This window comes from Terrapene carolina, unplaced genomic scaffold, assembly GCF_002925995.2.
Source record: "Terrapene carolina triunguis isolate 2854851 unplaced genomic scaffold, T_m_triunguis-2.0 Scaffold112, whole genome shotgun sequence".
Lineage (NCBI taxonomy): Eukaryota > Metazoa > Chordata > Testudines > Emydidae > Terrapene > Terrapene triunguis.
The window spans coordinates 19774333-19789614 of NW_020664463.1; the positions used below are offsets into that span (position 1 = coordinate 19774333).

General features: G+C 42.2%; 1 protein-coding gene across 1 annotated transcript in view; it reads right to left on the minus strand.

Annotated features, from left to right (window-relative positions):
• The window catches only part of LOC113406602 (alpha-2-macroglobulin-like), a 50949-nt gene extending 38947 nt beyond the window's left edge, over positions 1-12002 (minus strand). The window contains exon 1 of the mRNA XM_029911666.1: positions 11879-12002. Within this exon, the coding sequence (XP_029767526.1) occupies positions 11879-12002 (124 nt within the window). The remainder of the gene's footprint in view (positions 1-11878) is intronic.
• Positions 12003-15282: the final 3280 nt, after the last annotated feature.

Genomic DNA, 15282 nt, shown 5'->3' on the forward strand with positions numbered 1-15282 from the left:
CTGACAGTACTCCAGTTTGCAGAGCCCGGTACTACACAGCCCTCTTCCAAGAAAATCCGTGAAAGAAAATGTAGCATTCGTTTTTTAATCGTTTATCAGAAACTTGAGGGTGACTCCCCAGAGGCAATATAGAAGAGGAATGACAACGATACAGATTTTATAACTGTGATTACAATGGTTAGCAAAAGACTGAAAGATAGAGTAAAAACCTAGAGCCTGATTCATCCCTGTGGTTTTAATCCACTGCCATGCTGCTGGAACCAGTGGAGTTACACTGGAGCAACACAAAAGTGAACCAAGTCAACAGAACACCATATTAGAGGCACAGATGGCCTGTGAAAAAGACCAAGTAAAAAAGATCGGATAAAATCTTCATGGCTGAACAGAGATGAGCATAAGTTTATTAGGGCTTAAAAAAGGATCTTTTAGAAAAAGAAAAAGCCAGATGAATCACACACATAGATTGGACCATAAAAAGCGACAAGCAAGGTGTAAACTGGACATGAAATGGACAAAGAGGAGGAAGAGAAGAACAACAACAGAGAACAAGATCAGGGTACAGTTGTTACCCTTAAAAGCTGCCAATTTTGCCTTAGACAAATACATCTATTTATGTGACTGTGTACAGTTAACCTTTAGATCAAAGATGTGAGATACTGCAGGAAACTAATAATATTATGTACATTGTCTTCAGCTTAACTATCTCTGTTATAATGGAGGATCGGTTAATTGCCTTATGTGAATGAGTGTAACTAGTTTACATGTGTATGCATAGGAAACAGAAGATTAGCTTCAAAGCAATGGTCCACATTGCCTATTCTTACTTGGGGGAAGGAACTGCTGTGACAGTTTCTGCGAGGAGACTTGTCAGCCTGCTAGAAGAACTATAAAAGAGAAACCTGGGCCTGATCCGGCTGTCTCTAGTCTGCTTAAACTTTGAATAGAGAAAATTTAAGTCATACAATGGAGATTTTCCAAATAATTGTTTTGAATACCCTGGAAAATGTATGGAATGACTCTAACAGACTTTACATCTAAGCTGCCTTTAAATTCTGACCTGTTGGGATGATTCCAGAGAGACTTTTACAAGCCAGCAGTTTATTCCATCACTGCTGTGATCCTGAACTATGAACACTAGAAGTCACTTGTATGTATATTGATCTTTTAACCATTCGTAACTCTCTTATTTCTTTTTCCTTTTATTGTGAAACATTTAGTTTTTAGGTACTAAAGGATTGACATCAGCGTGATTATTGGGTAAGATCTGAGACTCATATTGACCTGGGGATAAATGTCTGGTCCTTTGGGATTGGTGAACCTCACATATGGTGAATCAAGTTTTCTGTAATCCCTCACTATATTGGACTTGGCAGTCTAGATGGGAGCCAAGGTCTGGAATGCTTAAAGGGGACTATCTTTGGCTTCTTGTTAACCAGTGTGGTACTGCAGAAGCTATTTTGTGATTGGCTTGGTGCATCTAATTATAGAATAAAACACCAGTTTGGGGGATTGCCTGCCCTATTTCTTGCAGTCAGCCCTCAGTGTGGCCCATCCAGGCACCATGGTCACAACAGGACTATTATGTGCCACAGGCAGAGAATAGGAGGGACAGAGATGCACCAGGGCTCGAGGCCCACACCAAAGTGTACAAGGCAAATCAGTGACAAAGTCAAGGCTAGATACTCTGCCTACCTACATCTAGTCTAGTTCTTAATCCACTAGACCAATCCTGAATCCTTACAACAAACTCAGAGACTGCTTGATTCTGGCTCAGGCCCATCTCTCTTTATTAGTGTCTCCGCTACAGCTGATCAAAGGTTTTCCCTCAAACTTGTTTTTCAATGAACAAATGGGATTTTCAACTAAATGAAATTTTTCATGAAATGTGTCTGCTTGCCACAGAAAAAAATCAGCAAGAACTGATATGCTGCTGCACAGCTTCATGGACATTGTAGTTTGGTTGCCTCATCTCTCCATCCTCTTCTAGGGGCTGGGCTCCCCAGCTGGACTACATCTTCCATGATGTACCATGTTCATCGACTCCCATGCCGCACCACTCCTCTTCTGAAAGATGTAATTCAATCAGCGAGCCCAGCCTGCAGAGGAGAATGGGAGCATGAGGTACTATGGCACACTACAAGCCCCAGGAGACATTGCAGCCGCATTTCCAAATCAAAATGCTTTGGTTATTCACCAAAATATTTTGGTGTTTTGAAATTTTTGATGCTACAATCAACATTTTCTGTTGATAAGTCCCTTGTTTTCCAACCAGCTCTAGTCTCCACCCTATTACTGGACATGATCCAATCATGATACAAAGCCTTGTATGTTTTTAAAGATCAGATCTTCAGCTGCTGTAATCTGGCATGTCAAAAGTGCTATGGCAATTTACACCAGCTGAGTTTCTTCCCCATCTTGTGGAGGCCCTTTTTGAAGGTGTGCTGTGGAGCACAGATATATAGCTAGATTTTTACTCACCATGCTTAATCGTGGCAATCTGAGCACCTTACTCAGTTATTTATTAAAGTGAACTCACAAAGTTCTCTATCTGGCTTTTGCCATACCCCAGTCGGTGGGAATTTTTGGTTGGATGGTTGTGTTTTGTGTCTAGGTGGTGCAGTTGTGCTTGGGCTCGCTGAAAGGATTGGCTTTTACATTTCATCCTTTCGAGGCTGATTCCCCACTCTGGCACTTGGAGTGCAGAAGGTGCAGGCCCGCAAGGACTCTAAAAATTAATACTTGCCACTGCAGGCTTGTATTAAACTCCCAAGGTTACAGCTTTTTCTGACCTTGGATTGGTAAATACTGCCACTACCCAAGTGCAAAACCCCTCTGAGAACCCAGAAAGGCGCACTTGGGAATTCCTTCCTGTGGGGTACGCTCAAGCCCATTCACGTCCCCCTCTCCTCCCCAGGAAGAGCTACGAAAGAAAACAAAACAAATCAGCTGTTGCCATCAGCTAATTAAACAACATCTGCACAAACCTCTTAGGACACAAAAAAATTCAATTCTTTTCTTAGGGCTTGTCTACACTACCGCGGTAGTTCGACGGCTGGCAATCGAACTTCCGGGTTCGATTTATCGCGTCTGGTGTGGACGCGATAATTCGAACCAGGAAGTGCTCGCCGTCGACTGCGGTACTCCACCTCAGCGAGAGGAGTACCGCGGAGTCGACGGGGGAGCCTGCCTGCCGTGTGTGGACCGCGTCTGAACCGCGGTAAATTCGAACTAAGGTATGTCGACTTCAGCTACGTTATTCACGTAGCTGAAGTTGCGTACCTTAGATCGAATTGGGGTGTTAGTGTAGACCTGGCCTTAAAAAAAGATACATTTTATTATAAAAACAAAAGGAAGAAAATACATTTGGGAACTTAGGCTATTGCTAGATTTAAAGAGAGAGAAACTACAATGATTAAGCATCAAGAATAGTTTCTTGAGGTCCAGCTTAAAGGTTATAAGCAAAACAAATGCATCTGGGGTTAGCACAAAGGAGTCCACAAGCCATAAAGAAATAAAAGGAGATAAACCTGATCACATCTTCCTAAACATTTCCTGATCTACTTATATATCTGGGATTTCAAATGAGTAGTTTCTAGGTATGATACGGATGATTTTTCATACCTGACCCCAAGCTTCTTACATTACAGCATAGTTGCAGCCCTGTCTGCCTCTCCCTGAGAACAGACAGACAGACAAAAGGAGAGTCTTGTTTCAATTTTAAAAAGTTCTAGCCTTCCCATTGGCTCTTTCGGCCAGGTGCCCACTCACTTCCTTTTACCTATGCATAGCAGTGACTTTTAACCCTTTACAGGTAAAACAAGTAGAGAACAGCTACTAAGAGGGATTTTATAGCTAACTGGGTCCATAAAAGGGAGCTACCCCTCCCCCCCTGGTTCATTTATCACATATCCCGACCACACTGAGGTCATTCCAACCTCATTCAGAAGTCAGTGCCACAGTTGTGGGCCAGTTTCAAGGAATCCCCTTCCCCTCTGCTCATGAGTCTCAGCCGTGACTATGACAGTTCAGTCATTCCAATGGAATGTAGAGGTCATGATCACACACAGTGAGCTGATCCCTTAGCACGTATGTCTACACAGCCCATGGCAGCAAGCCTCTCAGCCCAGATTGACAGAGTTGGGCTTGCAGAGCTTGTGCAACCATGCTAAAAAGAGCTATGTAGACATTGAAGCTAAGAAGCGGGGTGGGTCTTCAGAGCCCAAGCCTTAACTTAAAATCGCTGTTGCACTACTGTGCTAAAAATAACTGTGTAAATCCAATTCAGTCAACCCTGGCTTGGAGGCTCGCTGCCGCTGGCTATGTGGACAGATCCTGAGATAACATGGACCAGCCCTGTGGAGGGTGTTGAAGAGAAGGACAGATACCTTGAATTTGTTTTATTTTTCAGTGGACAGTCAGCATCCAGAGGAGAGCACTAGTTTACGAGCCCGAGTGTTTTCAGTATGTGGCAGGTTGTGTTCTGAGCAAGCTGGGGCTGCTTTAAGGTAGCCAGTTTCATTCCTACAGTGAGTTGCCATAATCAGCCTGTTAACTTTGGGATAATGTATGCAAGAATCACCATTGACAGAATAGGGTTGCAGTTTCCTGGCTGTCCTGGTAACTGGTGTCATTGGTGTAAGAGAAATACCTGGGCTGGGGAGGGAAGCAGGAACTACAAAAAATCTGCCTTGTCTAGGGTGGGGTTGGGGTGGGGGAGTGGAGGTTATTCTTTCAGAAAAGAAAAAAAACCCCAAATACTCCCAACTGTTTCTGTTTCTTCTTTGTCATGGTGTCCAGGTCTGGAGCCTCAGAGCAATGTATGATGTCATATACCCCTAAAGACCACCTTCCCCTCTCCACCAGGCACGACAGGACAACCAGTAATTTGAGATCTCAGTTCCATTGCTTGTCATCCATGCATCTCTAGTAGATGAGACCGTACTTATACATTTAAGAGGCATAAGAGAGATTAATAGACATCAGGCCAGGAAAAATCTGTTCTGTTATCTCACTCCGATTTACAGGTTTTATTTGATTTCCTTTCTAATTGAATTCATGCAGCATTAAATCATTCCTTTAAAGTTCAAGCGATATTTGTATCAGATTTAATCTACTCTTCAGGTATGTTGAGAAAGGGTTTAGTCTTAAGGGGGACTGCTGCTGGAGAAGAAAAGCTGCTTAGAGCAGATTAGACTGAAGTATCTAGACCAGGCTAGGCTGATCACCTAGACCCTTAGTCAAGGATTTTTTCTGCCTGTGTATTTTTTTTAAATGAATGTAGTGCCATTGGAAGGTGACAGATTGACAGGTCTGGTGAATGTGGGCCAACAGCACAAGCGGCTAGTTCCCACCTCATGTCAACACCCGTGTGCTCCAACACTGACCTGGATGGATGTAAGAGGGTAGTTCACTCTCCAGCCCATTCACTCTTTGGTCTCACTATTAACAGAGGTGCCAATTAATGCCAACTGTGATAGCTGATTGTGTGTCTGTCCAACTGGACTGAGCCCAGCAACTGTAATTTTCCATAGGCCATGAGTTCTCAAAGACAGGAAAATAGAGGCTGTGCCATAATGGATCAGACTCAAGGTTCATCTAGATCAGTATCTTATCTCTAACAGTGGCCCATTGCCAGATCCTTGAGAGGAAGGTGTAAGAACCCTTGAGTAGTCAGATATGGGATAATCCGCAGCCCACATTAGGTTGCATCATGATCGCTAGTAGTTAGAGAAGGATTTAAATTCTGAAGCATGAAGTTTAATATCCCTTCCAAAATTTTGTTATTGGTGTAATTAATTATGATAACTCTGGCTATTATAGTTACTTGTAAGTGCCAAGACAATCCATTTTTTGAATCGTGATAAGTTCTTGGGCCTCAATGGTTTCCTGGGGCAATGAGTTCCACAATTCAATCACACGTATGAAAAAGCATTTTCTTTTATCAGTTTTGAATATGCCACTTTTTCATTTCATTCATTCCCCCCTTGTTCTGGTGTCTGGCTCTGCAGCTTCCTCTGTGGTCTTGCAAATAGAGGCAGCTTCAGAATCCTGTAAATAGGACTACTGGCTTCCTATTCTGAGAGAAAGTAGGTCTACATGCAGCTACACCTTCTTCTGCTCCTCATTACAAAGAAAGAGGAGAGATGGGTGTTGCTAAAAGTGTCTTGATCTCTGCTTAACCCTCTCTGCTTCTGTTTCCAGTGAGGTATGGAATGAATGGTGCTAGAGGTCATCATCTCTGTTCTCAAGCAGGGAAGCTAGCAGGCATGTTGTCAGGCTTCCTGGGCTTCAGTGAAATGAGCCACAGGTATGATGAATACCAAAATTGGAAAGGGGCAGAGCTGGAGCTGAAAGGAAGTTAGGTGAGGGCAGTAGCAGCAGGACAGGGAGAAGGAGAATAGATTAGGGAGGTGAGAGGATTGTTCAAGAAAGAGAAGAATAGAGATTTTAAAAAATTGGGAAATGAGGAGAGGACAGAAGGAGGAAGAGGGATTACATTAGAAAATGAAGGAGATTGAGAAGGAGCAGGGATACATTAAAAGATCAATGGAAGAAGGGAAAGGAGAAAAAAAGCAAGAGACACAATAAGTTACCATTTTAAAATTGTATTTAATAGAAATACTAAAGTAAAAATTTACACAAACATGCCGCAGGAGTGTTACCAACCCCCACAATTTTATCATGAGTCTTATGATATTTTGTTTATTTATTTTAAGCCCCGCCTTCAGGAGTCAAGTGATGGCATAGGAGCCTCAGATTTTTTTAAAAAGTAAATTTGTAGCCCTCATGGTTGCAGAACAATATGATCCTGCCCCCAAAGGAAGGCAAGAAACAGATGGATACAGAGGGGCAGATGGGGGCATACACGGAGACAAAGTGAGCAGTTTGGAACACACCATTAACAAGTATTTTCATAAACAATTGTGTGGAGAGGACTACCCCCTGCAGCTGAGACAAGACCCTCTCTCTCCTTGTGCAAATTATCCAGAGTTTTATATAATGGAGGCTCAAAGGAATTTACCCAGGCCACATTGAATGCATCAGTCCAGCCCTGAAAAAAACAGCCATGCTAGAACTTGAGCCAACACAGCTGCACCAGCAGAATTAGGTTGGGAAGGGGGAAGAGATTGAGAAAATGTAAGTGGTTAATGGGGTTAGGATGAGAGTAGATCTGGTCAGAAACTGAAGTTCTGTCCCATGGGAAATTCCAAGATTTCAAAACTTGTTTTCATCCCAAATCAGACCAAAAAGTTAAAATATTTCACAGAAGACAAATTCCAAGTGTTTATCCAGATACATTGAAATGTTTCATTTCAAACACGTCAAAATGGTATAAAATAGAAATTATTATAATAGAAGTCAAAATGAAATGAAACACAAAAATGAAGTCATTTACTTCACTGAGATGAGAAAAAGTCAAAATAATTTAGCATTGTTTTGGAGGTTTTTTTCAAAGTTGACACGTTCCCATAAAATGTTTAGATTTTGATGAAACTGCAGTTTCAGACAGAAAATTGTTCCTTGGAAAAAAAAAAAATTGACCAGCTGTGTGTGAGAGGAAACATCTATGAATTTTGGAGAACTTTATTATTATTCTCCGAAGCTTAAGAAGTTAGAGAACCACTGACATGGGCCACTGAATAGTACACCATTGGTAATGATATTTAGTTACTTGCCAGACTTAGAGCTACATAATTGTGGTAACATTAAAATAATTCTAAATTATTGTCACACCTTCCCTTATTGGTGACTGTCATTTGGGCCTGATCCTGCTAAAACTTCCTAATGGGTGAAGTGCTTAGTACAGTAATAAGCACAGAGGGCCTGTCAACTCCCATTTAAGTCAAACCCCCAAATTTCTGTCAAAACCTTGACAGAGCAACTGATAGTATGCAGGTGGACTGTTGTGCCCTCACAGAACCACACTGAAGTCATTTGGGCACAGTGGTGTGTGTGTTTCATAAACAACAATAACTGGTCAAATATTCTTCTGTCACTTAAACTGGGTTGTTTATGACATCACATTGTAACATTTTATTATCTTTCTTTAGTACATTTCCCCACCTAAAGACAAACAGCATCCAATTAGCTCCATACACGTGCATGTAATCTGGACAATAGATTCAGCATTTGAACCTGCCTAGATCCTTGGAAAGTTGAGAAATGTAAGGTTTAGCGAACATGAATATATTATTCTGCTAACCCACATGCTGCCCCAAGCACAAGATATGTATGTGGGTTACTATCTGAGACAGGGATTCAACTAGTGCCCGGAAAACAGGCCAAACAGGGATGTAAGCATGTTAGCTTTGATACTAGACACTCGAGTTTCCTAGAAATTAATCCTCCATTAAAACAACAGATGGCCCTGTATTTTCAGTGGCTCTAGGAGCATGAGGGATTGTGCCACTGCTATACTTATGAATGGACTGAGTCTGCGTAGATCTGAAGTTGGATTAGTGTAAGCTAATGCAATGTCAAAAATGGTCTGTAAAATTGGCACTTCATATAGCTTTTCTCCTTATTATCCACGATTAAAAGCACATTAGAGATGTCGTGATTGGTGCAAAACAAAACGTGCAGCAAATACAAATGATTTCAGGCATGTTTTGGGTGCTTTCAACAGATCTGTGTCATTTACACTTGAGTGCCCAGTGAAGCCTCTGCTGATTCATCCTCTAAATCAGGGACCCTATTTAATTAAAGGATCACAGGTTAGCTGCTCAGGCTCCAAAGTGGAGCTCTCGTCAGTGAAGGGAAATTAACCTGAGCATTCTGAAGGACACTTTTCTGTAATTTGAACAAACCTTCTGTTTACATCTTCAGCGACACAAACAATGTGCAGGTACAGAAATGTGCTCAAGCTTAGCACATAGGTATCTGCACCATGGGCAGCAGGTACCATAGGCTGTCTGGGGGAGGCTGTGCCTCCCCGAGCAGCCAAACGTGACCCCACCCACTCTGCGCCCCAGTCCCCCTCCCCCGCTTGCTGTCACTGTGCATGTATGGCGCCAGTGCTGGCCACGGCTGGGCCGCCTTCCCTCCCGGCACTCCAGGGGCTGCAACCGTGCATGCCGTCCACCCTCCCTCCCAGTGCTCCGGGGTTGGGGCCGGTGGCTGTGTGTGAGGGGGGGTGGGGCACGCTCTGGGCTCTGGGGTGGGGGCACAGAAGGGGCAGGGCTTCAGGTGGAACAGGTGGGGCTGGGGGCTAGCCTACCCTAGCTGGCAGTTCATGCGCCACCCATGGCCTGCACATAAGCATGTGGAATGAGGATGTTCACACTAATGGGTGCACAGAGCACCTCCCCAACCATTTCTGTGCACCATTGAGGCCAGGCAAGCCTTTTTCTGGCTCTATACTGGCTTCCTTACCCCCAAGTGACCTGCTGCTTATTACTACTAAGCTTATGTGTCTCTCCAGAGTGACAAGGTCCTTGGCTGTAAGCTCCATGCTGAGCATTATGGCCCCAGTGTGACCCTTAGAAGGCAGAGCGTGGAAACCTATTTAGAAACTCCCTCTGTCTGTGAACTTTGCAAGGTTCACAGGTAATGCTTGCAAATCCTTTAAGCTCTACGAAGCAATAGTTATGGTTCAAGGATTATACAGGCGCTGTAGACAGAGACACCTAGTGGAGGTGATAAGTTCCCATGAGCCAAATATCTCCAGCTCATAGAAATTACATGCTCTGGTGGCAAAACAAGTGAGGTTGCAGATATCTTGTTTTGTTGGTTTGTTTTGGCCAAATCATAAAGAGGCCATTGTGCTGGCCCGTGGGAGGATGGGGGTGTACAAGAACCTTCATCCATTTTTTGCAGCTAGGCCCAGGGCCTCTTCCAGCAACAGACCCTTGCTTGGGGGAACACAGGGACTGCTGACCCCCATTTCTACTGGGGAACGGGACACCAAGAGAGGAGGTTAGGAAGGATGGGGATGAGGCAAGGAAGCCCTGGCCTACCTGCTCTGAGAGAAATAGTGCAGTTATTAACGACCTCATTCTGCAACCCTTATTCCTGCAGAGGAGCACTTTCATCATCAAAATGAGTAAAGGTAGCAAAACTGGGTCCTTCATAATTAAGCCCATGCTTCTCCTCCCCACTCCTCCCGAGGCATTAAGAGGAGTTCTGCTGGGCTGGATTCATTTTTGTTTCCATAAGTGTGAAAAACAGTAAGATAGTAAAGGATGAAGAACAAACAAGCCTCTCTATTGTTAAACCTTTACACTTTAAAATGGTGTTAGAAAGGAAAAAAATAAAGTTTTCAATGTTTTTGAACACTTCTTTAAAAAAACAACAACCCAAAATCAGTAAGGAAATTCCCAGATGACAATCTCCATCAGGAGGATAGAGTTAAAGTTAGAAACAACACACGCACACACACTTTTCCCTCAACACAGGCAAAAAGAGCCTAACCAGAATATATACAAAAGTGAACTTGGAGATTTTTAAATATTTACGGTTTCACAGACAACCTTAACTCTGACCTTGTAAGCCAGCCCATCCTCCTCAGAGATCAGAAGTTTCCTTATTGAACTTGGGCAGCTCATATAGGAAACAAAGATGGAATAGCAGATTTCCACAGTTGTTTCCCCCATTCCACACACTAACTGGTGAACAAACTAATCACAGCCCCGATCCCCCAGTCTACTAGTTCATTATGGGCCAGATGTTTGAACATCTGATGCTTTACTCTCCATATATACCCCAGAGATCTGAAACTTTCACACCCCTCCCAACTGCTCTGATCTAGTTATAGCAGTCTTGGATGATGACCCAGCACATGTTGTTCATTTTAAGAATACTTTCACTGCAGATTTGACAAAACGCAAAGAAGGTACCAATGAGAGATTTCTAAAGATAGCTACAACACTCGACCCAAGGTTTAAGAATCTGAAGTGCCTTCCAAAAATCTGAGAGGGACGAGGTATAGAGCATGTTTTCAGAAGTCTTAAAAGAGCAACACTCAGATGCGGAAACTACAGAACCTGAACCACCAAAAAAGAAAAATCAACCTTCTGCTGGTGGCATCTGATTCAGATAATGAAAATGAACATGTATCTGTCCAAGACCAACACCGTTCTGAATGAGTATTCGAGTGAAAGAGGAAAATTGAAACGAAGACAGATTGCAATTCAAAACAAGTGGTTGTTTATTAATGGGGAATGAATTACAACTTGGGCTGGGGAGGAATACCTTTACTACTAGCAACACTGTCAGGGCAAAAATATTTACACAAATCTAATTAAAAGAGAAACAAATCATCCATCAAAAGTATCACCAGAACAGTAATATATGTAACTTGAAACAGTCTATTTACATTCAACAACGAAGAACCGTATGATTTATAATCAACTGTTCACTAAAAACCAGGACATACAAAACTGATTAAACTGTACATGCATGAATTGAACCCTATAAAATACACCAACTGACCACAACAGCAAATTAATACAACAATTCGTCCCCTATATACTATACACACGAGATTTGGTACCAGGTAAGGGAGGAGAAAAAGGGAAGAGGCCAAGCAAACAGAATATTTACAAAAATTAAAATGCACATACCACACTCCAGGCACAGCTGACCAGCAGTACAGACACCAGGGACATGACGAGATGTAATCCAAAACGACGCGACACGAGCCGGCTAAATCCGGAGGAGACCCTGGCTGAAAGGGTGATCAGGCCTTTCAGCTGACACTCCTACTGATTTTGGCGCGGGACATAGTTTTATTCGAAGACCCTTACTCGTGCCAGCATTTGATTGGTTCCCCGCTCCTACACCAACCGGGTTCCGAGCTGGTGCCCTCTACGTCAACAGATACTGCACCCGGCACACTAAGTTTATGCACACGACACGCCGGTATTGTAGCACACGGTACCAATGCGACCTACAATTGACCAGACGGAAAGTTCGAGAATAGGCACACGGCACCATGACGGTGCACACGACACCCATGTGTTGCACACGACACCAATGTGACCTTTTGACCGACAATTGGCCATCCAGACGCCATGCCTGAGCATAGGGTTGCGACAGTATCGGTCCACTCTGCTTTGGATTGTTATTGAGCAGAACCCGTCATCAGCATGGACGCATGTCCCATGGAATGGTAGTTGAAGCATGAAGGGACATATGAATCTTCAGTGCATCTGGCACGTAGATATCTTGCAACACCGGTTACAACAGTGCCATGAGAACTCCTGTTTTCACTTTCAGATGACATTGTAAACAAGCAGCAGGCAGCATTATCTCCTGCAAATGTAAACAAACTTGTTTGTCTTAGTGACTGGCTGAACAAGAAGTAGGACTGAGTGGACTTGCAGGCTCTAAAATGTATACTGTTTGATTTTTGAATGCAGTTATTTTGTTCATAATTCTACATTTGTAAGTTCAACTTTCATGATAAAGAGATTGCACTACAATACTTGTATTAGGTGAATTGAAAAATACTATTTCTTTTGTTTTTTTTACAGTGCAAATATTTGTAATCAAAAAATATACAGTGAGGACTGTACACTTTGTATTGTGTGTTATAACTGAATATATTTGAAAACATCCAAAAATGTAGAAAATATCCAAAAATATTTAAATAAATGGTATTCTATTATTAACAGCCTGATTAATCGCCCAATTAATCTTTTTAATCACTTGACAGCCCTAGAAATGTTTCATTTTATGTTGACCATTTGACCTGAAAGATTTTTCTTAGATTGTTTGGAATTGCCAGCAAAGCAGAAAATCAGTTATTCACACAGCTCCACACAGAGCAATTAGCAGAGATCTCCTCCTGGATATTGATTTTCCTCTTGGCTCCTCTGTGCTTTTCCCCTGGGAAGTGACAAAAGAGGAGTTTTCTTCAGAACTAGAGAGTCTAAAGTCACTGAAAGCGGACTATTAAAAAGTATACCATACATATTGTGGATAGAAACATATTCATTATCTTATTCAGTCCCTTCTGACACTGCTTTGAGGCTCCCTGTCTCTGCAGCCTTGTTCTGAATTTGCTTGACCTTATATTTTTTTGCCACGTCAAATTTTCATTAGATGGCAGTATATTATACACTACCGTGGCTGTCATTACCTGACCCAGGAAGTGGGTATTTCAGAGACAAGACTTGAATCCCAAGCTATAGCGTCTAATCCGAAAAATGTTGGAACCCTCACAGGAACCAAGCACAAAAGGAAGTCCTTGTCACCACCAAATGGAGATAGACTGAAAGCTTCTCTCTTCCCATCTCACAAGAGAATAGAAAAGCTAAGATTCTTGTGTCTAAGAGGATACATAAACCTAACTCTAGAGGGAGCTCACAAGCACAAATAGAAGATGAAAGTTATTTATACCAGCTGCCTGGTCAGGACTGAAAATAAAAGCAAATACAAGGGTGAACATGTGGCAGAGTTTAATTTTAGTTGTAGGAAAATGACTGGTAATAGAGCAGAGACTATTCCCACCGAAGAAAGCAGACATATTTTGGCGGGAAACAAACTGTAGTTACCAAAGCAACCTAGCATCTAAAAGACCTAAACTCTGGCAATGAACCACCACATTGCTATAACAGAAGACCCATCTTGAACCCATTAGCTCAGCCAAAGGACTGGATAGCTGACTGACAGATCAACACTGTTTAACTTCACATTGGGATACTATTCTTCATAGACTGACATTTATACTATTTGTGGCCAAGAGTTTTGTGACTCAATTTAGAGGGAATGAATTGTACAGTCTTTTGGAATGGTGATACAATCAATTCTAGACCTGGTCAAATAGTTAAAAAAAAATTTTTTATTAATAGCATGGAATTTGTTCCACTAGGATTTATAGGACCTAATATTTATTATTTGGGTTTCCAGACAGTCAGATGTGTCAAAATATCTGCAAATCCAATAAGTTTCACAAATTTTTAGTACAAATGATTATTTATCTGAAAGGCTGTCCCAGAAAGTGTGCCATTTGCTATTTGTTTTCTGTTCTGTTTAAAAAGATATTTCAATCATCCAAGCTGGGGACAGAAACAATGCTGTGTGATTTACCCAACAATTCATACAACAAATAATGAAAAGCAAAGATCTTAACCAAACAGTTCACAAGCAATCCACAGACTGGAAATTGTTCATCTTTCATCTTTAGTGAGTGCATATAATTACATTCAAAGAAAGCGATGATCGGAATAATTTACTAAAGAACAACAGAGTAAATTCATAATAAATTTTATTGAACCTGGTCTTTACTGTCCTTTAGTCCAATTTTCCCGACACACATCCTTGCACTTTCTCCCATGCCTGTGAAGAGTTCCCTGTCAAAAGCTGCAAAGCCAGTACATTGTCTTCCATCTCTCTTCTTAAGACTTATCTTTACTGCAATGCCTACAAAACACTTGCCAATGACCAGGCAGCTAATGTGCTGTGACCACAGCTTATTATATTAATCTTAATCAGCTCACTAATACCTTGTGCTCCTCCTGTCTGCTTGTAGAATCCACCTGTTGTCACACATCATGTACTTACATTGTAAGTAAGGGACACTCTTTTCACTACGTATATGTACAACACCTAGCACTATGGGGCCTGATCCGTGACGGAGGCATCTAAGAACCACCAAAAACACAAATAATAATTTGATCAAGCTTTAGTCACTTCCACAAAATCTTCTCTCTCAAGGAGTTTGATTACAAGACAAGAATTTAACAGTGTAGCTCTGCAATGTCGTTAGCTAATTGTTTCATTGTTAAAGGTTCTTTGCACTAATACTTCAGTGGTATGGATGTTGCCCCACATTGATTTCACAGAGGGCAGCACCCACATATCTAAGAACAGGCATTATCGGGTAACGTGGGCAGTGTGATGTTCCCTTATAGAAGCTATAAGGCCACACAGAGTGACAGATGAATTAAACTATAGAAAGATAACAAATATAGCATAAGCCACTTCCTGAGTTCAGCACAGCTAAGGGGTGTGTATGTGCAAATGTGATTTTAAATTCCCTTTGCATCGTCCTAATCCTGGGGCACTCTGCCATGTCCTGACCTCATCCCATGGCCACTCCCCCCTTGCACCAGCTGCAGGAAGGGTAATGATGTAGGAGCCACCACAATAGTTCTAGGCCACCTGATGATCCCCTATCTCAAGAACCACACAGGATGCCCTTTGCTCTGGCTTATGGACAGCTTCTCAGGTGAAGAAGCACAAAGCTGCCCTAACACAGCTGTGGAAATGGCCTCATGTTTTCTGTAACTCAATGTACCTGCTTAAGATGACAAAAGGTTCTGTAACCTTCCTGTGTGC